At 45.2% G+C, this 27,786-nt stretch overlaps 1 protein-coding gene across 2 annotated transcripts in view; it reads right to left on the minus strand.

The window, feature by feature from the left end:
- Positions 1-24,948, minus strand: part of CNGB1 (cyclic nucleotide gated channel subunit beta 1) — a 42,532-nt gene extending 17,584 nt beyond the window's left edge. The window contains exons 1-9 of one of the 2 annotated variants that reach the window (XM_060254366.1): positions 24,895-24,948; positions 18,981-19,229; positions 15,922-16,090; positions 13,694-13,767; positions 13,525-13,603; positions 10,943-11,100; positions 7,986-8,111; positions 4,996-5,204; positions 4,285-4,335 (exon numbers count right to left, since the gene is read on the minus strand). In XM_060254366.1, coding sequence (XP_060110349.1) covers positions 4,285-4,335; positions 4,996-5,204; positions 7,986-8,111; positions 10,943-11,100; positions 13,525-13,603; positions 13,694-13,767; positions 15,922-16,090; positions 18,981-19,200 — 1,086 coding nt within the window. In that variant the 5' untranslated portion in view covers positions 19,201-19,229; positions 24,895-24,948. Of the gene's footprint in view, positions 1-4,284; positions 4,336-4,995; positions 5,205-7,985; positions 8,112-10,942; positions 11,101-13,524; positions 13,768-15,921; positions 16,091-18,980; positions 19,230-24,894 lie in introns of both variants that reach the window. The other variant, XM_060254365.1, reaches the window with a different exon arrangement.
- Positions 24,949-27,786: the final 2,838 nt, after the last annotated feature.

Genomic DNA, 27,786 nt, shown 5'->3' on the forward strand with positions numbered 1-27,786 from the left:
TACAACAGATCCCCCGCCCCAGTGCCCATGAACATAGTTGCAAATGGTCCTTGTAAATTTGCCACCACAACAGTCCTATCCTGCAGCTGACAATTATTCTAGTTTGTGATTCCGCTCATTGTGTTACGGTCTCTCAGGTGTCCATGTCAAGTCCCTTCTATTGCTACCAATTGGATGGGTTGGTCAGCAGGGAGAGCATAGGGCCCAAATCATAACCTCTACTCAACATTACAAACAGCAATTAAACACAGCTCCTTAGAAACCAAAAATAATGCTAATTCCACCTAACAGGAAGAAAATCAGAAGGCAGATTTTGGCTTCTTACATTCAAATTGCAAACTAACATTTTTCACCCTGTTCCACAGCACTTTGTTTACTGTTTCTTACATTTTTAGAAAGGTTGCTTCTTGCAGCACCTTATGTAGATTCATTCCTAAATTAATGCAGAGTTCTCCCTTTCTGACTCTCAGTGGCTTATACCCTGAAACACTGGTTTGTCTCTAAGGTGATTACTGGACTCAGATCTAACTCTTCTACCACAGACCAACATGGCTACCTTCTGAAACTCCCTTTCTGAGGTAGCTGCAGGGCTTTTTTTGGTAGCAGGAACTCCTTTGCATATTAGGCTGCACTAGGGTTGCCAAGTCCAATTCAAGAAATATCTGGGGACTCTGGGGGTGGAGCCAGGAGACTTTGGGGGTGGAGCCAGGAGACATTGGGGGTGGAGTCAGGGGCAAGGGTGTGACAAGTATAACTGAACTCCAAGGAAGTTCTGGCCATCACATTTAAAGGGACAGCACACCTTTTTAAATGCCTTCCTTCCATACGAAATCATGAAGGATATGGGCACCTTCTTTTGGGGCTCATAGAACTGGACCCTCTGGTCCAATCATTTTGAAACTTGGGGGGTATTTTGGGGGTGCTATATGGAAAATATGGTGCCTCTACCTCAACAAACAGCCCCCCCCCAGAGCCCCCGATACCTCCAGATCAATTCCTCATTATACCCTATGAGAATCGATCTTCACATAGGGAATAATGAAGTGCCCAGCAGACATTTCCTTCCCTCTCCCCCCTGTTTCTGGCGACTCTGAAGCGAGGGATTGGCATCTCTACTCACGAGTTACTGCCAGCTTCTTCAAAGTAACACAGACACACCATCCCAAAAGGAACCCTTTCCAATTGGAGCCTGAAGCCTCTGGAGGTGGAAAGTCACATGGTGGCTTTGGGGCCGGGGCTTCCCCCCCGCCGGCCAGCTGTCTGGGGGCGGGAAGGAGCCTGGGAAAGCAGAAGAACCCCTGCTGGGACCTGGGAATTGGCAAGCCTAGGCCACACACACCCTGATGTATCCAATCCTCCAAGAGTTTACAGGGCTCTTAGTACAGGGCCTACTATAAGCTCCAGGAGGATTGGCTACATCAGGGGTGTGTGGCCTAATATGCAAAGGAGTTCCTGCTACAGAAAAAAACCCTGGCTGCATTATCTGAAGCCAGAGAAAGGCTTCAGAAATAGCTCACGCCTTTAAGTGGAGTAGGGGTCTCCTCAGGCAGTCATTCGTCTGGAGAGGCAAACTAACTCCACAGAGAATGGCAGTGATGTCTTGAGAGATCTCAAAAACCCAGGGAAGTGCCATTCTGCTCAAGGCGGAACTCTGAACTCTAGAGGGAGCTCCATCCACTCTGCTTCTCTGTGGATTTCACAGCAAATTTGCTCCAAGTGGCTTCACGCTGGAAACAACCTGACCAGCTGCCAATTCCAGAATGGATTAAAAGCAAACAGTACAAAGCCAATATATTTTAGAAAAGAGCAACTAACAATAAACAAAAAATATGCAACTATTTAAAAGAGAACAGCTAATAATAATTCAGAGAGACGTGTAGTGACAGGGATGAAGTTTACTATATTTATGGAACAGTAAGTTCTCAGCTAATGCAAAAAATGCATGTATATTTTCCTCCACCGTATATTTTATTGCATTTGTAATCTCTGGTGATATTAAACCTTTAACATATTTAAAACATGATGCCATGCACTCAGCACAAAGATCTTGATACAACTTCCACATAAAAGTCAAAAACAATTTAAAAATAGCAACAAGCAACAAAATCCATTAGAAACTCACCGGAATCACTGAACTGCACAGTTAAATGAGCTTTTAATAATCAAGAATAAATCAAAAGCAATTCAGTAGAGAACAAAGTCAGCAGGGGCCAGGAACTTACACGAACCCATGAAGGAAGGAGGAGCAGAAAACTCAGAAGAACTTGTACCAGGTGCTGGACAGAGGGGGTGCAACTGTGTTGATTCTCTTGGACCTCTCAGAGGATTTTGATACCATCAGCCATGGTATCCTTCTTGACCACCTATCTGGACTAGGACTGAGAGGCACTGTTCTGCAGTGGTTCCAGTCTGGAGGGTAGGTTTCAGCAGGCCTCAGATTCAGTGGGAGCTCACAGGAGCACAGTTCCTGAACCTTTCTGAGAGTTCCACCGCCTCCTTCCCACCTTGTCCATTGAATAGTAGGTGCAGCTGCATAACAATCCCTGGATGAGCTCCATCACCTATTTTTCTACAAAACGACCCCTGGGTTTCAGTAGGTGATGCTAGGGGACTGCTATACAGCCCCTTGGCCTTTGCCCTATGGGGTCCCACAAAGTTCCATATTGTCCCTTGTGTTCTTTTACATCTATATGAAACCAGTGGGTGAGGTCATACAGAGATTTGGGCTGTGTTGAGTCACCAATATAGAGACAACACTCAGCATTGTCTCACTTCCAGATGATCCCAGGGAGGCTGTAGAAACCCCGAACCAGTACCTGAAGGCAGTTTTGGAGTGGATTTGGGCTAATAAACTTTAGCTTAATCCTGACAAGACTGGAGGTGTGTGGAAGATCTGACCCAGGATTTGAGATATCATTAATTCTGGATTAGGTTGCACTCCCCTTGAAGAAACAGGTCTGTAGTCTGGGGCTGCTTTTGGAACCAGGCTTACTGCCGGATAAGCAGGTGAAAGCTGTGGCCAAGACTGCCTTTTACCAGCTGCAGCCTTTCCTGGATGAAAAAAAGCTGGCCACTGTGGTGCATGCCCTGGTTACATCCAGATTAGATTACTGCAATGCATTCTATGTGAGGCTGCCTCAGCCAGGATGTTGACTGCAGTGGACTGCAGAGGACAAGAGGACAGGTCCTTTTGTGAATTAATAACTGATTAAACACCAGGATTTTTGGTTCAGGAAGAACAGGAGAGAAGCAAACGGACAGGTCTTACAATGGCAGGAAGCAAGCAGTAGGTTGTGTATGCGAACATGTGTTATTTGTTCATAAATGATCCCAAAACTGAAGAACAGTAAAGCAACCAAATTTGCAGAAGATGCCAAGGTTTTTAAAAGGATTTTGAAGGCCAAAGAGAATTATGAAGAGCTTTGAGAGGAGCAAGTAAACAAATGTGAGAGAAAGGAGGTTCAACAGCAAGGAAATGGATCAGTGGGTGTTGGCCATGATACCTAAAGGGTTCCTCCACTTGCAGAAGAAACATCCACTGAATATCAGGTGCTTGGGATAACTCTGAAGGAAAACTATCATCTTGCTGCTATACTTATGGGTTTTCATTTGGGGTATCTAGGTAGGAAACTGGTTGCCAGACTAAATGGACTTTTGGTTGGCTCCAGCTAGACTCTTCTTATTTCACTACCTACCTATCTAACTACTTACCACAGAAGCAAAACCCAAGACTTAAATACTTATAATATCAGTGAGGACATTGCTTAACAGAAATCATAGAAGAAGAAGACTGCAGATTTATACCCCGCCCTTCACTCTGAATCAGAGACTCAGAGTGGCTTACAATCTCCTATATCTTCTCCTCCCACAACAGACACCCTATGAGGTGGGTGGGGCTGAGAGGGCTCACACAGCAGCTGCCCTTTCAAGGACAACCTCTGCCAGAGCTATGGCTGACCCAAGGCCCCTGCTAGAAGGTGCAAGTGGAAGAGTGGGGAATCAAACCCAGTTATCCCAGATAAGAGTCTGCATACTTAACTACTACACCAAACTGGCTCTTTTAATTTTTATGCAAGACTTAAATGTAAATAATAATATAAGTGAAAGACTTAAATACAAATAATAATATCAGTGAGGGCACCACTTAAATGAAATCATGCAACTTTTAATTTTTATGCAAGACTTAAATACAAATAATAATGATGAGGGCACTGCTTAAACAAAATCATACAACTTTTAATTTCTATGTTAGACAGTTACAAAACCAAGCAAAATTTGACCAACCTTGAAACGCTGAGACTTTAAGTAATTCTTTCTCATGGCCTTTTTATCAGTCTAGTTGAGGAAGGAGGAGGAGAGAACAGTGTTACTTGAAAGAAAATCTTATGGGAACGTGATTTCACTTCGTAATATCAGGAAAGAAGCAACAAGTGAAATTCCTTCTTTGGCTATTTCCACACAGACATTTCATTTCACCTCATCTCCCAAAATGTCACAGGTTTTTTCCCTGAGCTTCTGTCTGACATTGTTGAGTAACTGTTCACTTTGCCCTGCCTCACTAGGGGTTTTCCTTCAAATCAGCTTTGAATACCATCTGCCTGGAAAGACAGTTCACAAGTGCTACGAAACCCTCAAGGTCATAGGAAGGCTGATGCACAAGGTAATACCTCTCATTTGGCTTTAATTTAATGTATAGCCCAGGCTAGCCCAATAGTAGCCCATTACGCACACACACCTTACTGCCGATTTTTAGAGCAGTAAGCCTTTAAAGACTTAATTTTGAATTTTGATTTTAATTTTGACCTCTAAATATCTGCTTCCTAGGCCCATCTTTTAAAAAAATTCTGTGACATCCAGCTTGAAGAAGAGATCTGGTGAGCTCAAAAGCTTGCACACCATTTTGTACAAATTGGGTTGCTCCTAATAAAAAGTGTTGCTTGGATTTTGCTCTAGTTATCACAACCGGACTTGCGTGCCCTCTTGGGCACCACTTACTATGATGTCTCCTCTTTCAACAAACTGTAGGCGGACTTGAAAGACGGTGATGTCCAAAAGGTAGATGAAGTCGCAGAAGTAGTCCACAGCCATCCAGTAGTAGACATTGCCAGGTGTTTGGTACGGGAAAGCCCAGCGGACTGGAATCAGCCAGCAGTTCCAATTCCATGCCAGAACCACAACGAAAAGCCACAAGATATATATCAAATCTGGGAGAAGGGAAAGAAAAGCCCAGTGCAGACTCAGCAAGGTAGACAAAGATTGTAGGTTGCCATGTGGTACCAAAGAAAAAATTCCAAAACCAAAAGTTGTATATACAGAACCTCTATAACTAGAACACTGAATTTTGTAATAGATTTGCTGGATTTTGTGGCTGGGTTTTTTTGTGTTCCAGGAGCCTTTACGGCAAGGGTGTCAAACTCATTCATTATGAGGACAGGATATGACATAAATGAGACCTTGTTGGGCCAGGTCATATGTGTTATAAAATGTAGTGACAAGTAGTGAAGATATAAACTTTATAAAGGACACAGACACAATTATTTTTTTAAAACTTAAAAGAAAAGCAAGTTGCAACAGAGAAGGAAGTGACACAGAGAGAGAAGGAAGCAGATGACGGCCATAAGTTGCTCGTGGGCCTGATAGGAGCCCTTCAGGGGCTTGATCTGGCCCACGGGCCACATGTTTGACACCCCTGCTTTAAGAAGTCTTAAAGCCCTGTTTGGCATCCTACCACATGTAATCCACTTTATTCTGCAATATTCTGCCCTAATTATCCTTTCCCAATTTCTCTATGCTGTCCCTCAAACTTGCTTCACTCCAGTCTCTTCCAGAACAGTGCAGTCCAAGTGCTTTAGCAAGCAGTCTGGGTGGGAAAAGTCAGCATTATGTTTTTTTCTTTCATCAGCTCCTTGCAGTTGCCCTGTTCTCCACCACCACACCACCAGAGGGCTTTAGGGAGATCTTTTAAAAAATCAATAATTGCTAAAGCAGTATAAGAGCATTATAGCAATTGCTGGGTTTTTTTCCCCCTTAAGACTCAAAATGCCCTCTGGTGGCTCAGTGAGAAAAATGCAAGAAGAATGATAGAGGCTAGAAGAAAGTGGACAGCAAATTCCCGTGTGGAGGCTCCATTGCCAATGCACAAACCTCTTTGCAACACTGAAGAATGCAAAATGGAGAATCCTTGCAGCATAAATGGAGCCTAATTTAAACAATTCACAGCAATCAAAAAGAAAGACAAAACAAGATCTTATGACCTAAATAAAGCCAGATAAAATCCTGTTCAGTTAAAAGCTTGATGAAAAAGAAAATCAGCACTTTGGATTAAGTTTGGAAGCACTGCAGGGGTAAGTAGAGAAGGTGGCATCATAAGCCTGCTGCCTAGCACCAGATAAAAGACCAGCAGCTGCACAGTGCATAAAATGAATTTCCCAAACTGGCTTTCATGAGCAGCCTCACATAAAATGCACTGCAATAGTCAAGCCAGGTAATTCCAGGTGCATCTATCAGCCTAGCAGGGCCAGGTGTGTCTTGAAGGGTCAGGAATCTATGTGGTAGAGGCAGATGAAAGTTTACAATTCATGGAAAAGAAGCAGGGAAAGCACAGCAAAATAAAATGCAAACGAACAGCAAAAGCAAAGAAGAAAACACTGACGGTTGAGCCAGGGGATACAACACATATATATGTGTGTGTGTGTGTATATATATGTATATAAATTTTTTGGGCCACTGTGTGACACAGAGTGTTGGACTGGATGGGCCATTGGCCTGATCTAACATGGCTTCTCTTATGTTCTTATGTTCTAACACAACACTGTGGGGTCAACACTCTTAAAGGCACCCACTGCAGTTGATATAAAGCTGAAGACACATGGTCCCTGCAACGAGTCTGCATATTCTGAGCCATTTTCAAAGGCATAGGCCATTTCCAGACTGTTTTCTGTAAGAGCTATACCAGTCAGAATGATCATTTGCATAACCAGGGCCTTTTTTGCAGAAAAAGCCCAGCAGGAACTCATTTGCATATTAGGCCACACACTCCTGACACCAAGGCAGCCAGTACTGTGTTCCTTTGCATTCCTGCTAGGGTTGCCAAGTCCAATTCAAGAAATATCTGGGGACTTTGGGGGTGGAGCCAGGAGACTTTGGGGGTACAGCCAGGAGACAATAGGGGTGGAGCCAGGAGCAAAGGTGTGACAAGCATAAATGAACTCCAAGGGAGTTCAGGCCATCACATTTAAAGGGACGGCACATCTTTTCAATTCCTTCCTTCCATAGGAAATAATGAAGGATAGGGGCACCTTCTTTTGGGGATCATAGAATTGGACCCCCTGGTCCAATCTTTTTGAAACTTGGGGGGTATTTTGGAGAGAGGCACTAGATGCTATACTGAAAATTTGGTGCACCTACCCCAAAAAACAGCCTCCCCAGAGCCCCAGATACCCGCGGATCAATTCTCCATGATTTTCTATGGAAATAAATCTCCATAGGGAATAATAGAGTTTCCAGCAGACATTTCCCTCCCCTCCCCCTGCTTTCTGACGACCCTGAAGCGGGGGAAGGGTCTCCAAACCGGGGATCCCCTGCCCCCACCTGGGGATTGGCAACCCTAATTCCTGCTCCAAAAAAGCTCTGTACATAACAAATGCCTCTTTCGTGTTTTGCATTGAAGGCAAACACATATCCATCACTCAAGCAGTCACAGGCAATTTAGGCCTCACATCTAGACAAAAAAACTCACAGGATAATGTGACTGTCATGTTCTTTGAGAGCTGATATGTGATTTATGTTGAATACAACATAAACACATGAGCTGTGACCAACCCAGAGCGCAGGAGAGACTAGAATCCTGAGGAGACCAGTTCAGGATTGTTGTCACAGTCTTAGTATCAAATACAGTGCCCATTCCTGGCAATTCATTTCTCTTTTTCATAGCAGTCTCATTAGTTTGTTTGTTTTTTAAAAGAAACCACTGTCCAGTTACTCACTGGTGAGAGGATCAATACTTCTGGGGAACTGGCACTTTTTCATGCGCCACTTCTTTGATTTGCCAACTGGGTTCTCTTTCTCAGTTTCTTCCTTCTTTTCTTCTGGAGGCTTTTGTTTGGAAGGTGCTGTGAAGACAGACCGAAATAATCAACATAATATTTATTTTGCCACTTCTGTTCCAAGAATGACCAAAACTCACAATTAAAAAAACAGCATAAGCCCTGGCCTAGGCAGCCCAGCAGAATTGACTCCAGCAAGTACTTAGATGGAAGACCTCCTTGGAATACCAGCAGTTGGGAGGGCAGGGGCAGGCTTGATTCAGGCTTGATTCAGCCACCTCCCTGAATATCCCCCAGGCTCCCAGTACAGGTCAGTCACCAGAGGTCACATGACTTCCAGGTACACTCACTCTCACATGCACATATTAAAGAATACCAAACAATACAAAAAAAGGGGGGGAGGTTGACCTTGAAAGTCATGGGAAAAAATGGTTTACCCATTTAAAGTTTTCTACAGGCACCAAACTCCTGATATTCCTTCTCCCCAATGAACTGCAGTGCCTTGGAGTCCCTCTCTTTCTTCCCCCCGTCTTTCTTTTAAAGTTTGAGTGGGATCAAGAAGGGAAAGAGGCTCTGACGCCAACAGACTTGGCTTGAAAGTGAAAGTTCTACACATAATCATAATTGGAATTCTGTTGACCAGCAAATATTGAAAAATGATTTTAGCACTCCAGAAGAAAAGAAGGAAGAAACCGAGAAAGAGGACCCGGTTGGCAAATCAAAGAAGTGGAGCATGAAAAAATGCCAGTATTATCTCCATTTTGTAGGAAGGTGGAACAAACAGTGAAAATTAAAATTTTGCTCCATAATTTATATCTATAGGTATTTGTTGTGGGAAAAGTTTCACACTTTTGGCTTGGGGGGATATTGCCACTTTTGGAATTGGGGTTTGAAATGACCCCAAGGGAAACCAGCATTTGCAACGGGAATTGTTGTGCTATATAGTAGGAGCAGGTAAAAGCCCTGAGTTTGTGCTTTGTCATAGCTTCCCTTATCTTTTAGTCACATGGAAAAGCTCAAATTGAACTGAATTGCAATTTCGGTAATGGGGTCATTCTATCCCCCTGCAAGACAAGTCAGGACATGTTTTGCAGGCATCTTTTGATGCTCACATTTCCAGACCTGAAGGAGCCATTCAGCCTGAAACTTTAAATGGGTTGCTTTCTTCTCAGAATGATCGTAGGCAGCAAAGCAAATCAAGCTTGCCAGAAAGCACTCTTGCAGTGCAGCCTGACTTCAAGGGAGTGCAATTCTGCTTAGTATTGCTTTCTTTTTCACCGCCCAGCCCACGTTTTTCTGACACCCTAGGCAAGCAATGCCTTTGTGTGTACACACGTATGCAATCAGTAGAGAGAAAAGCGAGGAGTCTACAATGCATGTTTTACTTACTGGGCATTCAAGATGTTAACATAAAAACAGATAGGCTCTTCAGAAACCATCCATGCCCCATCATGGTGGATATAGAAGTCCAGAGTCAACAAATAAGGAGACTCTAGAAGCCAGTTAATGCTAAACTTACCCTTCAAGCCAGTAGGAAAGGCCCTTACAGCTTTGGGCATAGAGCAGGGGTGACTGGGAAAGTGGGCGGAAATAGTTGTGAATTTTCTACATTGTGCCGGAGGCTGGACTAGGACTTGAGGTTCTTTCCAGCTTTATGTTTCTATGTTTATTGCAGCAATCCTGCTAATATTCTAGTTCAGGGTTGTCGAACTCATTTGTTATGAGGGCCGGATCTGACATAAATGAGACCTTGTTGGGCCGAGCCATGTTGGACCAGGCCGTATATGTACCTATTTAAGATTAGGTAGCAAAGACATAAACATAAACTCCTGGTCCCCTGGTGAAGGAAGGAAAGAGTCAGAGCTCCCTTTGCCCAGTTCTCTGGATCCCATAGCAGAGATATAAAGAAAGCACCTTTAAGACCAATGAGTGCTAATGTTTCAAGCATCTTTTAAGTTTTTAAAAAACTCTTGGAAGATTGGCTACATCAGAGGTGTGTGGCCTAATATGCAAAGGAGCTCCTGCTAGAATTCCATCCCAGATCTTAATGTTTCCAGGTTTGTTGTCCAGGTTCTGTCCATATCTCTGCCTTTCTCAGCCACCTCCTTTGAAGACTAACTCCACTCAGAAGAATCCCAAAATCTCTTTTCTTGTCCCACTTTGTTGCTTTGAACTTCATGAAAGGACAGAAATTCTCTAAATAGTCCCTAAGAGATCCTGCCCACCCTGCTGGTTTTTAGGGATGCACACAGACTGCATTTTGTGGTTCAGTTTGGTTCATAGTTCATCATGACAGGACCACAAAATGAACCATGAACCCACATGAATATGGAGGATGGTTCACGAAGTGACCCAGTTCATATTGGTTCGTGAGCCATTTAAAGTTTACCCCCTGCTTTCTGCTCCTTGCAAAAAGCTATGGGGAGCTGATACAGAGGTTTAAGATGGGTCTGAGCCATTTAACCCAAAGAGCTGAGCTGTTTTTCATGAAGAGTTCTGCTCTTCATGAACTGCATCACAATTTGTGGAAGTTTATGCTTATGGCAGTTCTTCAGTTCACGAACATCACTTTGCGAACCATGAACTGGCCAAAATTCATAATGAACTTCAGTTTGTCAGATGGTTCATGCCCACCCCACTGATATTTTTACCAACCAGAGTTCAGAAGGTCCCAGATGTCTTAACTGAATACATGCTGGTTCTCCAAGAACAAGATAAACTCCATCAGCATACAAATTCTCACCCTGCAAGCTGTTGCAAACTGGAAGCTAGCAGGGAAATCTTGCTCTGCCACGTCTCGACATGACTACCTTTCAAGACAGTTTTAGGTTGGTCTTTGAGCAGTGCAGATTCAACATCCATCCTGCCAAACTGTAAACTTTTTCCAGGATACTTACAGGGCACGGGTGTCTCTTCATCAGAGGAAGCATCTGGGTCAACCAGTTTCTCTTTCACTTTCTCTGTTCGGTCTTTAAAAAGCCTCACCAGTTCCTGCAGGCGATCATTGATCACGTCGCTGCTCTGGCTGGCTGTTGAGCCACTACGTTTTGGCAAACTACAGAGAGATTACAAGTGAAAAACTTCTGGTTAACCAGACTTACTGTTCCATCAGGCACAGATGACCTTGGGCACTGCTGCAGGCAAAGGAGGAGGAAGAGGAGACTGGATGTATACCCAGGGCTTTTTTTTTTAGCAGGAACGCAGGAATGCAGTTCCGGCTGGCTTGTCATCAGGGGGCGTGGCCTAACATGCAAATGAGTTCCTGCTGGGCTTTTTCCACAAAAAGCCCTGTGCGAAACAATGGCCGTGTCAGGGGGTGTGGCCTAATATGCAAATGAGTTCCTGCTGGGCTCCAAATAGTTCCTGCTGTGCTTTTTCTACAAAAAAAGCCCTGTGTATACCCCACTTTTATCTACCTTAAAGAGTCTCAAAGCAGCTTACAATCACATTCCCTTCCCCTTCCCACTATAGCCACCTTGTGAGGTAGGTGGAGCTGAGTTCAGAGAGAACTGTGATTGGCCCATGGTTACCCAACAGGCTCTGGATTCAAGTTCTCTACTCTTAACTGCTACACCATGCTGGGAGTGGGAGGCGGATACACAGCATTTTATAACAAGCCATTTAAAAACAAGCCAAACAGCTGTGAATTATTACTATCGTGCAACGAGCACACAGTTACCAAGCATAAGTGGATGTTGCCATAACACATCCAAAAGTACAAGTGTTCAAGATGTTATAATTTTATAAACTATTTTTTCTCAGACTCAAATACACATCAATGTTTTGTCAGTGACAGAACTCTTCACATTGCAGTCAAAATAGTCTAGAACAGGAATAGACAGTGCCCTGATTTGCTAAATGATGGCCTGCCAGACTGTTTAGATCAACACACAGGGCTTGGTGTTCTACCAGGAAAGGAAAGGTCCCCTGTGCAAGCACCAGTCGTTTCTGACTCTGGGGTGACGTTGCTTTCACAACCAGGAAATGCCCTATAAATGCTAACTATCCTACATCACCAGCAGCATGGAGATATGGGCTTTTCTGTCTTTCCATTTTCCTCACCTGTGTTTCTCTCATGGGTTTTTTTTTGGGGGGGGGAGTGTACTGTTCTTCACATGTTTTGCTCCCTCTAGTGGTCAGTTCAATATTATATAATTTTTTGCCTGGCATAAAAACCTGCAGCTTAAATCTGCAGGGAGATATGCCAGACATGGAGCAATCTAATATCAAATTGACCACTAGAGGGGAAAAATGCATGCAGAACAGGAAAAACAACAACTCAAAGCAACAGAAAAAAAGAAAGCAAGGAAAATAAGAATGTGGAAAAGTCCAGTGACTAGTATAAAAACATAAGAAAAACCATGTTGGATCAGGCCAGTGGCCCATCCAGTCCAACACTCTGGTCGTTTTCGCACTCACCTTCCGCCGGCGCGACCCCCCTCTTCACCGCGCAGGATCTGCACGGATTTCGCACTAAACGCTGCGAAGCAGCCAGAAAAGCCGAAAGCTCCCGTTGCAAAAGCTGCGCAAACGCCAAACTGCTTTTTGGCGGTTTCAGTTTGAGCGGCTTTTGCGCCGGGAGCTTCCGGCTTTTCTGGCTGCTCCACAGCGTTTAGTGCGAAATCCGCGCAGATCCTGCGCGGTGAAGAGGGGGGTCGCGCCGGCGGAAGGTGAGTGCGAAAACGACCTCTGTGTCACACAGTGGCCAGAAAACCAGGTGCACCAGGAGGTCCACCAGTGGGGCCAGGACACTAGAAGCCCTCCCCAGCTGCAAGAATACAGAGTATCACTGCCCCAGACAAAGAATTCCCTCTCTACCTTGTGTCTAATAGCCACTGATGAACCTCCATTTGTTTATCCAATCCCTTCTTGAAGCTGTCTATGCTTGTAGCTGCCATCACCTCCTGTATAGTTAATAGCATATGTATCTTTTGGGTCCACGCCATCATCAGATCAACACACACACACACAAAGACACTGTCGATGTTGCTTGCACCTGGTTTGCTCTTGAGTGTCTACTGTCTTCCCCCAGTTTGGTTTACCAGTGCACCAACATCATCACAGGGAAATGGCTGGTACTGAGGCCAAGAAGCTTGCCTATCCCTGATCCAGTACCATCTACCATCATCATTTTTTTAATTATTATTCTCAGTCAGTCATCTTCTAAAATATGAGGACCACAATAAGGAAGAGTGTGGATCCAGCCCGGCTGGGGACTATACACATGTGGGACTTAAAAGAGGTGGTTAGGTGCAGTCTTTAGCCAGATGTGGAAGGCAAGTGAAGTGACTGCTCCCTGGAGGGTACACCATGTCTGACTTGAATTAGGTGAGACGGGCCAAGGGAACCATGAAGTGTTGACCTTGATCCAGCTCTTGCAAAGGTAAATCTTATGATCCTTCTGCACACAAACACACACTACCCTGTGGAATATGTGTGACCAGCAAATGAAATTAGCTAACTTTGTCCCCAGACTCACTCTTCTGCCTGTGGGCTAGACTGGTCTGACCAAGCTTTGACTGGAGACTGGTGTGGAGATGGTACTTGAAGTTCATCCACATTGACTGTAGACTGGCATGGAGATGGTACTCCAAGTTCATCTACATTGACTGTAGATTGGTACGGAGATGATACTTGACATTCTTCTGCATTGACTGGAGACTGGTATGGAGATGGTACTCGAAGCTCTTCTACATTGTCCTCCTGAGAGTGAAGCTTCTTTCTGAAGTGGGGAAAGAATTCCAGAAATGGTACAGTTTATTTACTTATTTAATTTATCAATATACCATTTTTGGGAAGCTCAGATTTTTTTTCCCTATTGAGCACATAATGACAGTCAGCATTTTTCTGGGAGTAAACATTATTGAATACAATGGACTTACTTCTGAGAGGAACCACTTAAGAGTGCTCTCCATAAGCTCTAAAGCAGGGGTGTCAAACAAATTTGTTACAAGGGCTGAATCTGAAATAAAAGGGACCTTATTGGGCTTGGCCATGTGTATAATAAAATGTAATGCCAGGTAGTGAAGATATAAACTTTATAAAGGTCACAGACTAACACAGACATATTTTTAAATTAAATAAAACATGCTTAAAAGATTAGCACTCTTGCAATATTTTATTTAACAGTCTCTAATAGGTGACACCTTTTGCTCTGAATAATTGCATCAAAATCTAGAGACAATGTCTTGTGCTTTAGCAATCTTGCGTATGCTGTTCAGGTGTTGTTCAGGTGTGTATCTGTAAGTTGCAAGCCTACTTTTGATTTATTGACATCACATGGTCAATGCTTTGAGCCTAAGACCCAGAGGAAAGCATGAAATGGCTGGGCATTGTGAGTTTTTGTACATAAGTTGCTTCATGTACTGGTCAAGAACATGGGAAGGCACAATGCCACAGACTGAGGGCTGTGTTTTTATCTATAAAATGATAGTCTTCCCTAGATGAATAATTGCAGCTCCTATGAGGCAGTGCAAGAATACAAAGACAGCAATGTATAATGGTTAGTATCAGCCTATTTATATGGGAAGCCTACGTTAAAAATCCCCAGTCTACAAAGGAAATGTGCTGGATTAACTTGGTCTGGACACACACTCCCAGCCTAATTCACTGATTTAAGGATGCCAATCCCCAGGTGGGGGCAGGGGATCCCCCGGTTTAGAGGCCCTCCCCCACACTTTAGGATCATCAGAAAACAGTGGGAGGGGAGGGAAATGCCTACTGCACACTCCATTATTCCCTATGGAAACCGATTCCCATAGAGTTTAATGGATAATTAATCTGTAGGTATCTGGGGCTCTGGGTGGGGGGCTTTTTGAGGTAGAGGCACCAAATTTTCAGCATAGCATCCAGTGCCCAAATAATTACAAGTTTTAAAAAGACTGGACCAGGGGCTCCAATTCTATGAGCCCCCAAAGAAGGTGCCCCCATCTTTCATTATTTCCAATGGAGGGAAGGCATTTAAAAGGTGTGCGGTCCCTTTAAATGTGATGGCCAGAACTCCCTTTGGAGTTCAATTATGCATGTCAGAACCAATACTCCCTCTAAACTGTGGAGTCTTATGAGCAAAAATTCTTCTTTGTGAGCTGCTGGCATTAAAATTGTGAGCTACTGCATAAATTAGTTTGCTCTGGGACCATTTTTCCTGAGCTAAGACAAAAATAGTTGAGCCGGAAGCTAAAAATCTATGAGCTAGCTCACACTAACTCAGCAAACCCTGTCGCACTTAGAAAAGCCCTGGCATAATGAGCCAACAAAAACCACTCTCTCTCTCTCTCTCTGTGTAGCAAGGCAAAAAGCTCATACCTTGAATAAAACTTTGTTGGTCTTAAAGGTGCTTTGACTCCAGAGGCAACCAGGTAGTTTGGTTGCAGATATCAGTTGGGGAAGCAAAGACTTGGAGAACTAATAACATGTGACATGTCAAATATATTTTAAACAATTGTATAGAAAAAAAATCTTCTAAGCAAGTGCCCAAGAACTGTATCTGCTGACCCATGTACCCATGGCTTCTTTGTAGCAAAAGCCCAGCAGGAACTTCTTTGCCTATTAGGCCATACTCCCTGACACCAAGCCAGCTGGAACTGCGTTCCTGTTAGTTTCTGCTAAAAAAAAAAAAACCCTGCATGTACTTGATCTTACAGATGCTATTACAACCGCTTCTAACACCAACAGACACATTCAGAACCAAAAACAGCATTTGGAAGTACAAAATAAGAGTAATTTAAATGAATTTGCAAACATTTCTAGCAACAGGCTGGTGTTGGTTGGAGATTTTTTGAACACTGCTGAAAACACCAGTCCAAAAAAGTGAGCAGTTCTTGCTTAATCCTGGTCCCATCCTCACTTTTAGAAGAATGAAAAAGACAGCTCATACCTCTTGAGGGCTGTGGGTGTAGCTGGCACCATGAGAGTTTGGGATTTGTTTGGGGATTTGTTTTGGGTGATGGGGTGAGTGCTTCGGATAAGTCTGGGCAGCCCTGAAGAGCCATTTTTAAACTTTACGGTCTTGCCAATCACTGTGGAATGCTTGCTTGCCTGTAGTCCTGGGGAAGAAAGAATATTTAAAGGAATCAGGGCTATTTTGTAGTAGGAACTCATTTGCATATTAGGCCACACACCCCTGATGTAGACAATCCTCCAAGATTAGGGTTTGTAGAGTCTTTCGGGATCAAGTGCCGTGTTCTACTGGAGAAAGTTTTCCTTCCAGACGTTTCGTTCTCAGCTGCGGAGAACATCCTCAGTGGCGTTGCAGCCGGAGCAGGCGCTCAGACCTTCTTGGCTGCTGTGCATTGAGTGGGGCCAGGGCTGCTGGAGAGCTGCTATTTCTATCCTCCAAGAGCTTCCAGGGCTCTTAGTACAGGGCCTACTGTAAGCTCCAGGAAGATTGGCTACATCAGGAGGGTGTGACCTAATATGCAAAGGAGTTCCTGCTACAAAAAAAGCCCTGAAAGGAATTATAAAGTAGAAACAAGTTAAATCCAAACAAATGCATTGGCTTTGGCCACAAACAAAAGGTACCTAACACCTTCTACCAATGGGCTCTCTGTCAGAGGTTCCTCTGATTTGTTGAGCCAGTAAACACTGGTGATTTTTAAAGAGAGTACAAACTGGCCAGTTACGAAATGGCTGCTATGAGACTGGAGTCGATCACAAAGTATTGTGAGGTTCCAAGCCAAGAGTACTCCTATGGTGTATGCAGTTTAAGGATGCCAACACACACACACACAAATATACTGGGGCCAAAATGGCATTATATTTAAAGCATTAAATCAGAGTCTAAGTACTTTTGTTTTTGTGCACTCATTGCCTTCATAAAACTTTTATAGTACACTTTAGAGCACAATCCTAAGGAGGGGGGCGGAAAGTCTTTTGGGAGCAGGCGATCTGCTATGTGGGAGCAAGAAGCATTTGCGCCCGCGTACAGCCGGCGCCACCACAGTGGAGGGGAGTTATGTGCGGATGGGGCCGCCAGAGTGTCGCTCCGCCTGATAGCATCAGTGCCTGAGGGCTGCGCCCGAGCTTGGGCAGAAGTGAGGTGGAGCGCGTGCTCAGGCACAGGAGGGGGTGGAGTTGGGGGCGCGGCCAAGCTTAGGTGGCTCCCTGAGTAGTTTGGGCTATAACACGCCCCCCCGAGAGGCGCAACGTTACGTCTGCAAAAACAGCAGTATGTCCCATAGGCACTCATTGAAACAAAAAACAAAGGTCACCTCTGCCGCTGTGGAAGCTCGCAAACCCCTTAGGGAGTGGTGTGATTGCCTCACCAATCCCCTCGCACCTCGGGCTGATGAGCCCCCTTCCCAGCACCCAATCGTGGTCCCCCCCTCCTAGAAATACTTCTGCTCTGGCCTTGCACAACTCAGTTGTTAGGGACAGCTTCGCATGGCGGGAAGTTCTGCCAGGGAGCTCCCTGCCATACGGACTTAGAGCGAGGGACAGGCAGGCACGTTGGTGACGGGTTTTTCACTGCACGGTTGCTTTGACAGTATCTCCCCCTCGGTGCGTGGCATAATGTTTCCCCTTTGAGAGCCGACTGCGTCCGCCTACACTAGTTCTGCACTCGAGCGCAGCTACAGAGCGGTTCTCTGGATTGGGCTGCCCATGTATAAAACATAATACTATTTATGTTATTTTTTCATTAAAATGTTAGTCTTACATTTATACACATCTTCTTTCATAATTGTAACTTTTCATCGCCGATGCATGATACCCTTTTGTGCCTAAATCAGTATTTTATGAAACGTATCAAAAAAACTAAGGCTATTGGGCACAGCTCTAATCAAAAGTACAAATGTAAAAATTATTTGTCGCTGCAAAAGTTAAACAAAACCCATTATGAGATATTTCAAATGAGCAAATGTTTTTCTCATTCTTTCTGTTTTAGTATATGCACAGGGGACTGACTACCTTTACCTTTTTTTTTTTTATAAAGCACATAAGATAATTTGGTGCACATTCCAATCATGAAGTGCTGAAAAAAATGGAAATATTGTACAATTAAAATTTTAATGAACTAAAAGGAATAACTTATTGTAAAGGTTCTTACTATTTTTATTTTTTGTATTTGGTATATTGTGTGTATCTGGAAGTTATTTCAAACACTGGTGACTGACCCCTAGTGAGGATCTGGAAGATATTCAGAGAAGTGAAATACTAGCTGGGTATTTCAATAATAATAATAATAATAATATTTAATTTATATCTTGCCCTCCCCGCCAAAGCAGTCTCAGGGCAGGATTTCAAAGATGTCTCCCATCCAAGTACTAACTGCAATCGACCCTGCCTAGGCTTCCAAGATCTGGTGAAATCCAGCTTGCCTGGACTATCCAGGTCAAGACATTCTTACTATTTTGATTAATAATATTAATTACTATCATCTAGCCACCTCTTAATCAAAACCCTCCATTCCTTATAGTTTTAGATTTGACTTTTTAAAGCTTTATTTGATTCATTTCTGTGGCTTTCTCCAAATAAATGTCCTTTGCAGTGCAGTTTTTATTTTCGTAACACATGGTTTTACAATGTAACTTGTCCAGAAAGGTAATTTCAAGTATATGAAGTGTAAATTGACCCCTGAATAGTTAAATGAAGAAGACCTGGAAAGCCAAATCTTGACTGTCTCAAGAGGGCCATTTATGAAGGAAGGCTCCCCCCCACCTCCCAGCCTTCAGCCCTTCTCCTGCAAGATGTGTGCACACTCATGAAGCTGCACAACAGAATTCTTTCAGGATTTATCTTCTTTTACAATTTCTGAAGCAGAAATGAGAGGTTTCTTTTTTGAGAAAGATGGAAAGCTACAATTTGGATGTTTTCACAGAGAAACCATTTCTTTATGAATACTGAGTGTTTTGGAGGCTCATCCAAAAGATACAAAAGTCAAAAAAGCAAAGAACAGCACACAATACAAAGCCCTACAAAAGCCAGCTGCTACATTACCTGAATTGCGAGAAAGGGATGCTTCTTCCTTCACAAAACTGGGGTTCACCACACCAGCTTTCTGTTTTCTGGAGATGAGGACAGGTATGCGGGATGGAGCCATGGGGACATTGGGCAACTGATCGGCTATGCCTTGATAGGGAAGGGTGGAGTTTTGAAGATCAAGTGCTTTGTCCTGCATCAGGCAAACTAACTCTACATCTCGGTTTTGCTTGGACATGCTGCTAGATGCTCTGTGCTCTGAAGAAGCTGCAAAAGCAAACAAAACTGCTTGTGAGCGAGGGCAGTGGTTCAGTTCCAGAAATGTCGTTTCTCTGTGGGAAAATACACCACTACAAATGCCTTTTGGGAAAGCAGCACACACATTGGATTACCAACCTCAAGGTGGGGCCAGCATTCTTCTGAAATTACCACTGATGTCCAAACAGCAGAAATGTTTCCCCATGAGGAAATGGCAGATGCAATGTTGTTCTGTGACTTCTATTTCTCTGGGTTTGTATGGCATACCACAATCTGTAGGCAAAACAGAAGTCCTAGCGTGACATCACATCCCTTCTGCTCCACCTTCCCAAATTCTACCCTCAGGAATTTTCCAGATCTGTGTTGACAATGCATAATCAAGCTGAAGACAATTCCAGTCAACTCACCACACATGGTATTCCCCAGCCTTTGGCACCTGGGCAACTCCCAGTTGATGGACCAACACCATCCTTACAGATTTTTGTCTTGATCTCTGTAACCAGTTGTAGATTTTCTGGTGGGATTTTTCTCTCTTTTTTTCCCCTATAGGTCAGCTAATTTGGCATTCATCATGATTCATTTTCAATTGCTCTTGGATGCCTGGAAAGGAAAGGTCCCCTGTGCAAGCACCAGTCGTTTCTGACTCTGGGGTGACGTTGCTTTCACAACATTTTCATAGCAGACTTTTTAGGGGGTGGTTTGCCATTGCCTTCCCCAGTCATCTACACTTTCCCCCCAGCAAGCTGGGTACTCATTTTACCGACCTCGGAAGGATGGAAGGCTGAGTCAACCTCAAGCCGGCTATCTGAAAACTCAGCTTCTGCTGGGGATCGAACTCAAGTCATGAGCAGAGCTTAGGACTGCGGTACTGCAGCTTTAACACTCTGCGCCATGGGGCTCTTGGATGCCTAAGTGGCATCAAATTATTGTTCAGTATAACATCACCGCATAAAATGTATTTTTAAAAACTGGAAAATAGTAAAGTGTCCAATGGCACCTTTAAGACTAACAAATTGTATTGTAGCATAAGCTTTCACTGCCTGCGTCCCGGCTTACTGGGCCATGGCAGATGACCCCCAGGTGAAAGGGTGGAGCCAGTACCGCGCACACTGCGCTTCACCTAAAAAATTCCTCTGCGCAGGCCTGAAGGGCATATCCACACACACAACCCACAACGCATCAAGTCCTGCAGCGATAGGCAAGGGGCGAAACGGCAGGTGGAAGGTGCCACTGGAAGCCGCAGTCCCGATCCTGCATGTAGGCGGTTCAGGATATTGGTCGCCTGATGCTAACCCGGAGACGAAAGCATCTTTCGGCAGCACCCTGAACGACCAAGCAGCCTTATCTAGGGACAGCACTGCTTGCTCCACACGGAGAGGGGCCTAGAAAAGGTGGCCTAAACAAAGCTCGTCTCCCCCACCCCAGTTGGCTAGCCGCGGTCAACGGGCATCCTTACTTGCGGTCGAAAAATAACAACAAAGAAAAGGCATGCACCTGCCTCACAAAGTGTGCAAAGACTACAGCTTGCGTGTTGGAACATCAGAACCATGCTTGACACAGTAGGCAGTGGTCGCCCTGAACGACGCTCTGCTCTAGTTGCCCACGAACTTCTCAGGTTGAATATCGACATAGCAGCTCTCAGTGAGGTCCGTTTCCCTGAGGAAGGTAGTCTTCAAGAACACGGTGCTGGCTATACCCTCTACTGGTCGGGTAAGTCAAAGGCTGAGAGCCGCCTTTCTGGCGTTGGCTTCATGGTCAGGAACTCCATTGCCTCCAAACTCGAAAACCTTCCAACAGGTCACTCAGATCGCATCATGTCCATGCGCCTCCCACTTCAAAACAAGCAGCATGCAACACTCTTCAGTGTGTATGCCCCAACCCTTCAAGCAGATCCTGCAGAAAAGAACAAGTTCTATGCTGATCTACGCAACCTCGTACGGAAGACCCCTACAGAGGACAAGGTGATCATCCTTGGCGACTTCAATGCCAGAGTAGGTAAAGACTCGGAAGCCTGGAAAGGAGTACTTGGCAAACACGGCATTGGCAACTGCAATGACAACGGGCGCCTCCTGCTAGAATTCTGCATGGAGCACCAGCTCACCATCACCAACACTATCTTCCAGCAGAAGAACAGTCTGAAGACAACCTGGATGCACCCACGGTCCAAGCATTGGCACCTTATCGACTACATTCTGGTGCGCCAGAGAGACCTTCGAGATGTCTTACACACCCGAGTAATGCCCAGCGCAGAATGTCATACGGATCATCGTCTTGTACGCTGCAATCTCCGTCTTCACTTTAAACCCACACCCAGGAGAGGAGGTATCCCTCGGAGGAAGTTTCAGGTTGGCAGCCTTCAGTCAGCCGAAGTTAAAGCTGCCTTCCAGGCAAAACTCCAGTCAAGAATTGAGGACCTCAGTTGCCCCACAGACCCTTCTCCAGAAGCACTCTGGGAACACCTAAAAACTACCGTCCTGCAGATCTCTGAAGAAGTCCTCGGGTTCTCCACAAGGAAGAACAAGGACTGGTTTGATGAGAACAATCAAGAGATCCAAGAATTACTGGCAAAAAAGAGATCTGCCTACCAAGCACATCTTGCTCAGCCCTCCTGTCCTGGGAAAAAAGCAACCTTTCGCGCTGCATGTAGCAACCTCCAGCGCAAGCTTCGAGACATTCAGAACGAGTGGTGGACCAAGCTTGCAGAGAGAACCCAGCTGTGTGCAGACACTGGTGATTTAAGAGGGTTCTACGAAGCCCTGAAGGCAGTATATGGTCCATCATATCAGGCTCAGAGTCCCTTGCATAGTGCAGACGGCCAAGTGCTCCTCACAGACAAGGCATCCATACTGAACCGGTGGTCGGAGTATTTTCAGGTTCTCTTCAGTGCCAACCGCGTAGTTCAAGATTCAGCAATCCACCTCACCCCACTTCAACCGGTGAAAACAGAGTTGGATGAGATCCCCACCCTAGAAGAGACTGTTAAAGCCATCAAGCAACTGAAAAGTGGCAAGGCAGCAGGAGTTGATGGAATTCCACCAGAGATCTGGAAGCATGGGGGCACAGTACTACATAGCTCACTTCACAAAGTACTTGTCACCTGCTGGGAACAAGGCAAATTACCACAGGACTTTCGCGATGCAATCATCATCACCCTATACAAGAACAAAGGGGAAAAGTCAGACTGCTCCAACTACCGGGGGATAACCCTGCTCTCCATCGCAGGCAAAATCCTTGCCAGAATACTCCTGAACAGACTGGTGCCCACCATTGCAGAAGAACTCCTCCCAGAGAGCCAGTGCGGCTTCAGAGCTAACAGGAGCACCACCGACATGGTATTTGTTCTCAGGCAGCTCCAAGAGAAATGCAGGGAACAGAACAAGGCTCTGTATGTGACTTTTGTCGACCTTACCAAAGCTTTCGATACCGTTAGCAGGAAAGGCCTGTGGCAAATCTTGGAACGTTTAGGATGTCCCCCAAGGTTCCTCAGCATGATCATCCAGCTACACGAAGACCAGCGAGGCCAAGTCAGACACTGCAACGACCTCTCGGAGCCCTTCCCAATAGGCACAGGTGTAAAGCAAGGCTGCGTTCTCGCGCCAACTCTCTTTACGATCTTCTTTAGCATGATGCTTCAAAGAGCCGCAGTAGATCTAGATGAGGACGATGGTGTCTACATCCGCTATCGCACCGATGGCAGCCTGTTCAACCTGAGGCGACTAAAGGCACACTCCAAGACAATGGAAAAACTCATCCGAGAGCTACTGTTTGCTGATGATGCTGCACTCGTCTCCCACTCGGTATCAGCTCTGCAGCATATGACGTCCTGCTTTGCAGAGGCTGCCAAGCTATTCGGCCTAGAAGTTAGTCTGAAGAAGACAGAAGTTCTCCACCAGCCTGCACCCCAGGAAGATTATCACCCTCCCTGCATCACTGTGGGTGAATCAGTTCTGAAGACAGTCCAGCAGTTCAGCTACCTGGGGTGCATCATCTCCTCAGATGCCAAGATCGACAAGGAGATTGACAACAGGCTGGCAAAGGCAAACCGTGCATTTGGCCGACTGCACAAAAGAGTGTGGAGCAACAAGCATCTGAAAAAAGGCACAAAGATCAATGTTTACAAAGCGGTTGTGATGACAACCCTCATCTATGGCTCCGAATCGTGGGTTTTATACCGTCATCACCTGCGACTCCTTGAGCGCTTTCATCAGCGCTGCCTTCGCACCATCCTCAACATCCACTGGAGTGACTTTGTGACCAACACTGAAGTCCTCAAGCGGGCAGAGGTTACCAGCATCGAGGCACTGCTGTTGAAGACGCAGCTGCGCTGGGCAGGGCATATTTCTAGGATGGAAAACCACCGCCTTCCCAAGATTGCCCTGTATGGCGAACTCTCCACCGGCCATCGAAATAGAGGGGCACCAAGGAAGAGGTACAAGGACTCCTTGAAGAAATCCCTTAGCACCTGTCACATCAACCATCACCAGTGGTCTGACATAGCCTCAGATCGCAAAGCGTGGAGGCACACCATCCACCAGGCTGTTTCTTCTTTTGAGAACGCACGCATAGCTGGTCTTGAGGACAAAAGGAGATTGAGGAAGAATCGCACTGCTACAGGACCAACCCTAAATCAGACTTTTCCCTGCAGCCGCTGTGGCCGGACCTGCCTGTCCCGCATTGGTCTTGTCAGCCACCAGCGAGCCTGCAGCAAACGTGGACTATTGCACCCTTCTTAAATCTTCGTTCGCGAAGCCAAGCCGAGAGAGAGAGAGAGAGAGAGATAAGCTTTCAAAGAACACAGCCGTCTTCGTCAGATGCATCTGACAAAGAGAGCTATGTTTCTCGAAAGCTTTTGCTATAATACAAGTTGTTAGCCTTAAAGTTGCTACTGGACTATTCACTATTTTACAGCACAGACTAACATGCCTCTGGATTTAAAAACTTGTGGGGGGGACAGTCTTGTACATCATATTAGCTTTCTGTAAAAAGAAGTGTTCTGCAATGGAGTCAGTAAGTCCACAGAAAAATCAAGATTTGTTTTTTTACTTTGGTACTAACCAGGACACATCACTACTTGCCCTTCTTTAAAAGCCAGTTTCTAAATGTCTTACCGCAATTAAACGCGAGCAATGGAACTTAGAATGTGATTGTGCAGGCTACAGTCTTTCAATACCTGGATTCAGCAGGAGCAGGGAGAAGCTTGGCCTGTCTCAGTGGCATGCCCTTTGCTTTCTCCCATGTCATTGAATGGCTGCCATTCATTCCTATGGGAGAAAATATTGCATTGCACCTGGTGATTCTGCTGCTCGAGCACTACCAGCTTGCCCCGATTTGCGTCCAGCAGTGGGGTGGTCTGTCTCTGTGATCAAAGCAGGCAGAGATGCACTACACCATCCCCACCCCCCAGGGATCCTTTCCATATAAAGCTCTCCCTTACCCATTCTTTCCCCCATCCTTTCACTTGACTATGCAGCACCGAAATCAGTGCCCAACTTCTATTGCACCCACAAGGTTTTTCACAAGTGAAATCAAACAATATTATGGGATGAACTAGACTCTGGCATTTTTAGACATATATGTAAATAGACTTCTCCCCCCTCCTCCCCATTTTGGCTCCAGAACTCCCCAGAAACATTCCACATCAAAAAAAGAACACTCTTCAACAAACGCAACTCACCTCTGTGCTGCACATTTCCTTCGGGGACAAGAACAGCAGATCATGCTACATGCTGTCCACCAGCTCCTGGGAATCTTCAAAATGTTCTCTTGATGTGCGTGTGTCTTTTCAAATGATGTGGAATCGCTTTGAGACCAGGCCTGTCAATTTGTTCTTTTTCTGTGCCTTTCAAATGGCTGCAAATCCTAGGTCCTGTTAATCGGATTGTGTTTCCTACACAGAGAGCTCCCATTGCGAGGGTGCCCCAGGAATGGCGAAATGCTTAGGGACCAAAGGGCTACTGTTGCTAGGGGAAGCTGCACAGTTGCTAAGAAGGTCACTAGGCGACTCTTACTGGTTTCCAGGCACCACACTTAATTGGCAAGCCCGTGAATCTGCTATGTTGGGGGGGGGGGGGGAAGAGCCGCTAAAAATAGTCAATTTATTTTGCTGCAGAAAATCCTGAAAGTTTCTGGAGCCCAGCAGCTTTATTGCTTCAGTTCAGCTGATGCTGCCAGCCCCGCAGGCAAATGCTACGGATTGACTGATTGTATTGGATGCTGTGTTTGTTTTACCAGCTTTAATTTGCTTTGTTTCTTTGTACTCTTGTATGCCACTTCAGGCCATTTTTCTTTGCTTTTCTCTTCTGGAGAAGTTGCTAACCACCACCATAAAATTGTTAAAAAATGGCATATACTAGTAGATTAGGACATTTTGGTACAATACCACTTGCAATTTTTGCTCACCGCATGCATATTTCTTGAAAGTTTCACAGGCAGACTGTTTCAGGGAGTGAGGCTCTTCTGTAGGATGCCTATGTCAGGTTTGATCTAATTCTCATTTGTCTTGTTGTGAGGTCTTTGGTAGCACAGAGCAAGGAGAGAAGGGATTAGGGCCGCTTTGGAGAATTTTGGTGCCCCAGGCATTTCACTCCATCACTTTCTGGCAGGGCCAGTTACAGATTTTGGGGGGTGTAATGGACGAGAGGTAGGGGACAGGAGATGCTGTGACAGTTAACGATGATAGCAGGGGATGGTGGTGTCTCTGTGACTGGGAGGATAGGGGAACGATGCTCTCCTTCAGGTAGAGAGCATCTTTTCCAACTGACAGGGAGAAACATGCTAGACTTTGATGTGGAGCTGCTATGTTCTCATGGGCCTTGGGACCTGGCCCCTAAATTGGCTAAGGCCCTGAAGTACGTGGGGCACAGTCTGAAACAGGGAGCTGTTCCTTTGTTTGGGTGCATGTTTGTTTGTGTGTGTATGTGCATTAGACATTCATTAGGGGAGCCATCTCTCCTGTACGTTTTGCCATGAAGTATGACAGATGGGAATGATGCTAAAGATGGCTGCAGAAGGCATCAGGATGGGGGGCATCATGCAACCAACAAAGACCAAATACCATGGGTTGCAAGTTCCTAATCAGTAACTTCCCTTTTGCTTATTTTGCTTAGTGCATCCAGATTTGTTCCTGTAGTACCCTGAGTTCATGCCTTGTAGATATAAATGTTGTTAGCCACCTACTTTGGCTACTGGGCAGGCTACAGCAAAATGTCCATGGTGTAATCTCGGGTAACCCACAAGAGAAAGAGAGGCTGAATTTTACCCAAGATGGTGGCAGTGATAATAAATGGAAGAGCAAGATAGTGATTGGTCTGCCCTCCCCCCAAAAAATGACCAAGTCATGACAGGGGCCTTGGACCGAGAGTTGCCAGGGTGCTCTCCTCTCCTCTGCCTACCACCAGGCCCCCTTCTCATGCCTCCCTTCCCACCCACAGACCCACTTGCTTGAGCATCCTTTCCCCACCCCATCATTGAACTTTCTTACCACCTGCACTCACAGATGCCTGCACCACTCACATGCCCATTCCCTCACAATGCTAGGCAGCACGTATCGGTGGGAGGATGGATGGCAGAGTACTTGGAAGCAAGCAAGGGGGGAAAGGGCAGGTGGGCTGCAGGGAAGGTACGTGGTCATTGGCAGTGGTCCCTGCCAGAAGCCCTGTGCTCTGGCAGCTGTCCCACCTTGAGGCGTGCTCCTAGTGGCGCTCTACTCCCAGCAGTTACGGTGAAGCCAAGCACTGCCCACAGCCTTCCCAATGTATTACTTCAGTGTGGATGTGACATTGGCATTTTCCAGATTTCCCTCATGTTCCATTTTCATTTCCCATGTCACCTTTTTTTCTTGTGTTCAGACTTTATTAACATCCCCAAGCTGACCCAGTTTTTCTTGTCCCCCCCCCCCCCGCCCGTTCGTTCCTAGTTTTCCCCATACTTTTTTTGCCCTGAAGGAAATTGGTCACTTTCGAGTCTTGACTGAACTGTGTTTGCTGTGCCTTTAAAAGGAACATGCTGAGGTTTTGCAGTAAAGTGCTGCTGTGTGGTGTTTTCACATTATCTACAAGCATCTTCTAACTCATCATTCTCAGCAGGGGGAGAAATATGTCAAAGGTGTTGAGCCTTCGTGTTAGCTTGCTTTGGTGTCCTTCCTTCTGCTGTGCTGTATGGGAGGTTTAAGAAAATTCCATATTCCAACAGGTTTTGTGGTTGTGGTTCAAAGGATATAGAAAGTACTGAGCATGTTCTCCTGCATTGTACATTTTACTGTGATATTCATACCATTTACTTAGATCCTCTTCTTCAAAATTATGAGGGACAATCTGATGGTGGTAATACTCTTTTTCCATTGTCCTCTCATAACCCTGAGATTATTGAGACTGTGGCAAAATATCTGTGCTGTGCTTCTAAGAGGAGAGGAATGTTTCAAATGTTGGGTGATATATGCTTTCTCCCTTGCTGATTGTGCTGTTATTCCAATAAAGGTTGTTGTTGTCAAAGGTGGTGAAACTCATTTTTCCAAAGAACTCAAAGGCTGAAATCCCATGCATACTTACTTGAAAATATCTAGCGGAAA

Source organism: Heteronotia binoei, chromosome 14 (genome assembly GCF_032191835.1).
Source record: "Heteronotia binoei isolate CCM8104 ecotype False Entrance Well chromosome 14, APGP_CSIRO_Hbin_v1, whole genome shotgun sequence".
Classification (NCBI taxonomy): Eukaryota; Metazoa; Chordata; class Lepidosauria; order Squamata; family Gekkonidae; genus Heteronotia; species Heteronotia binoei.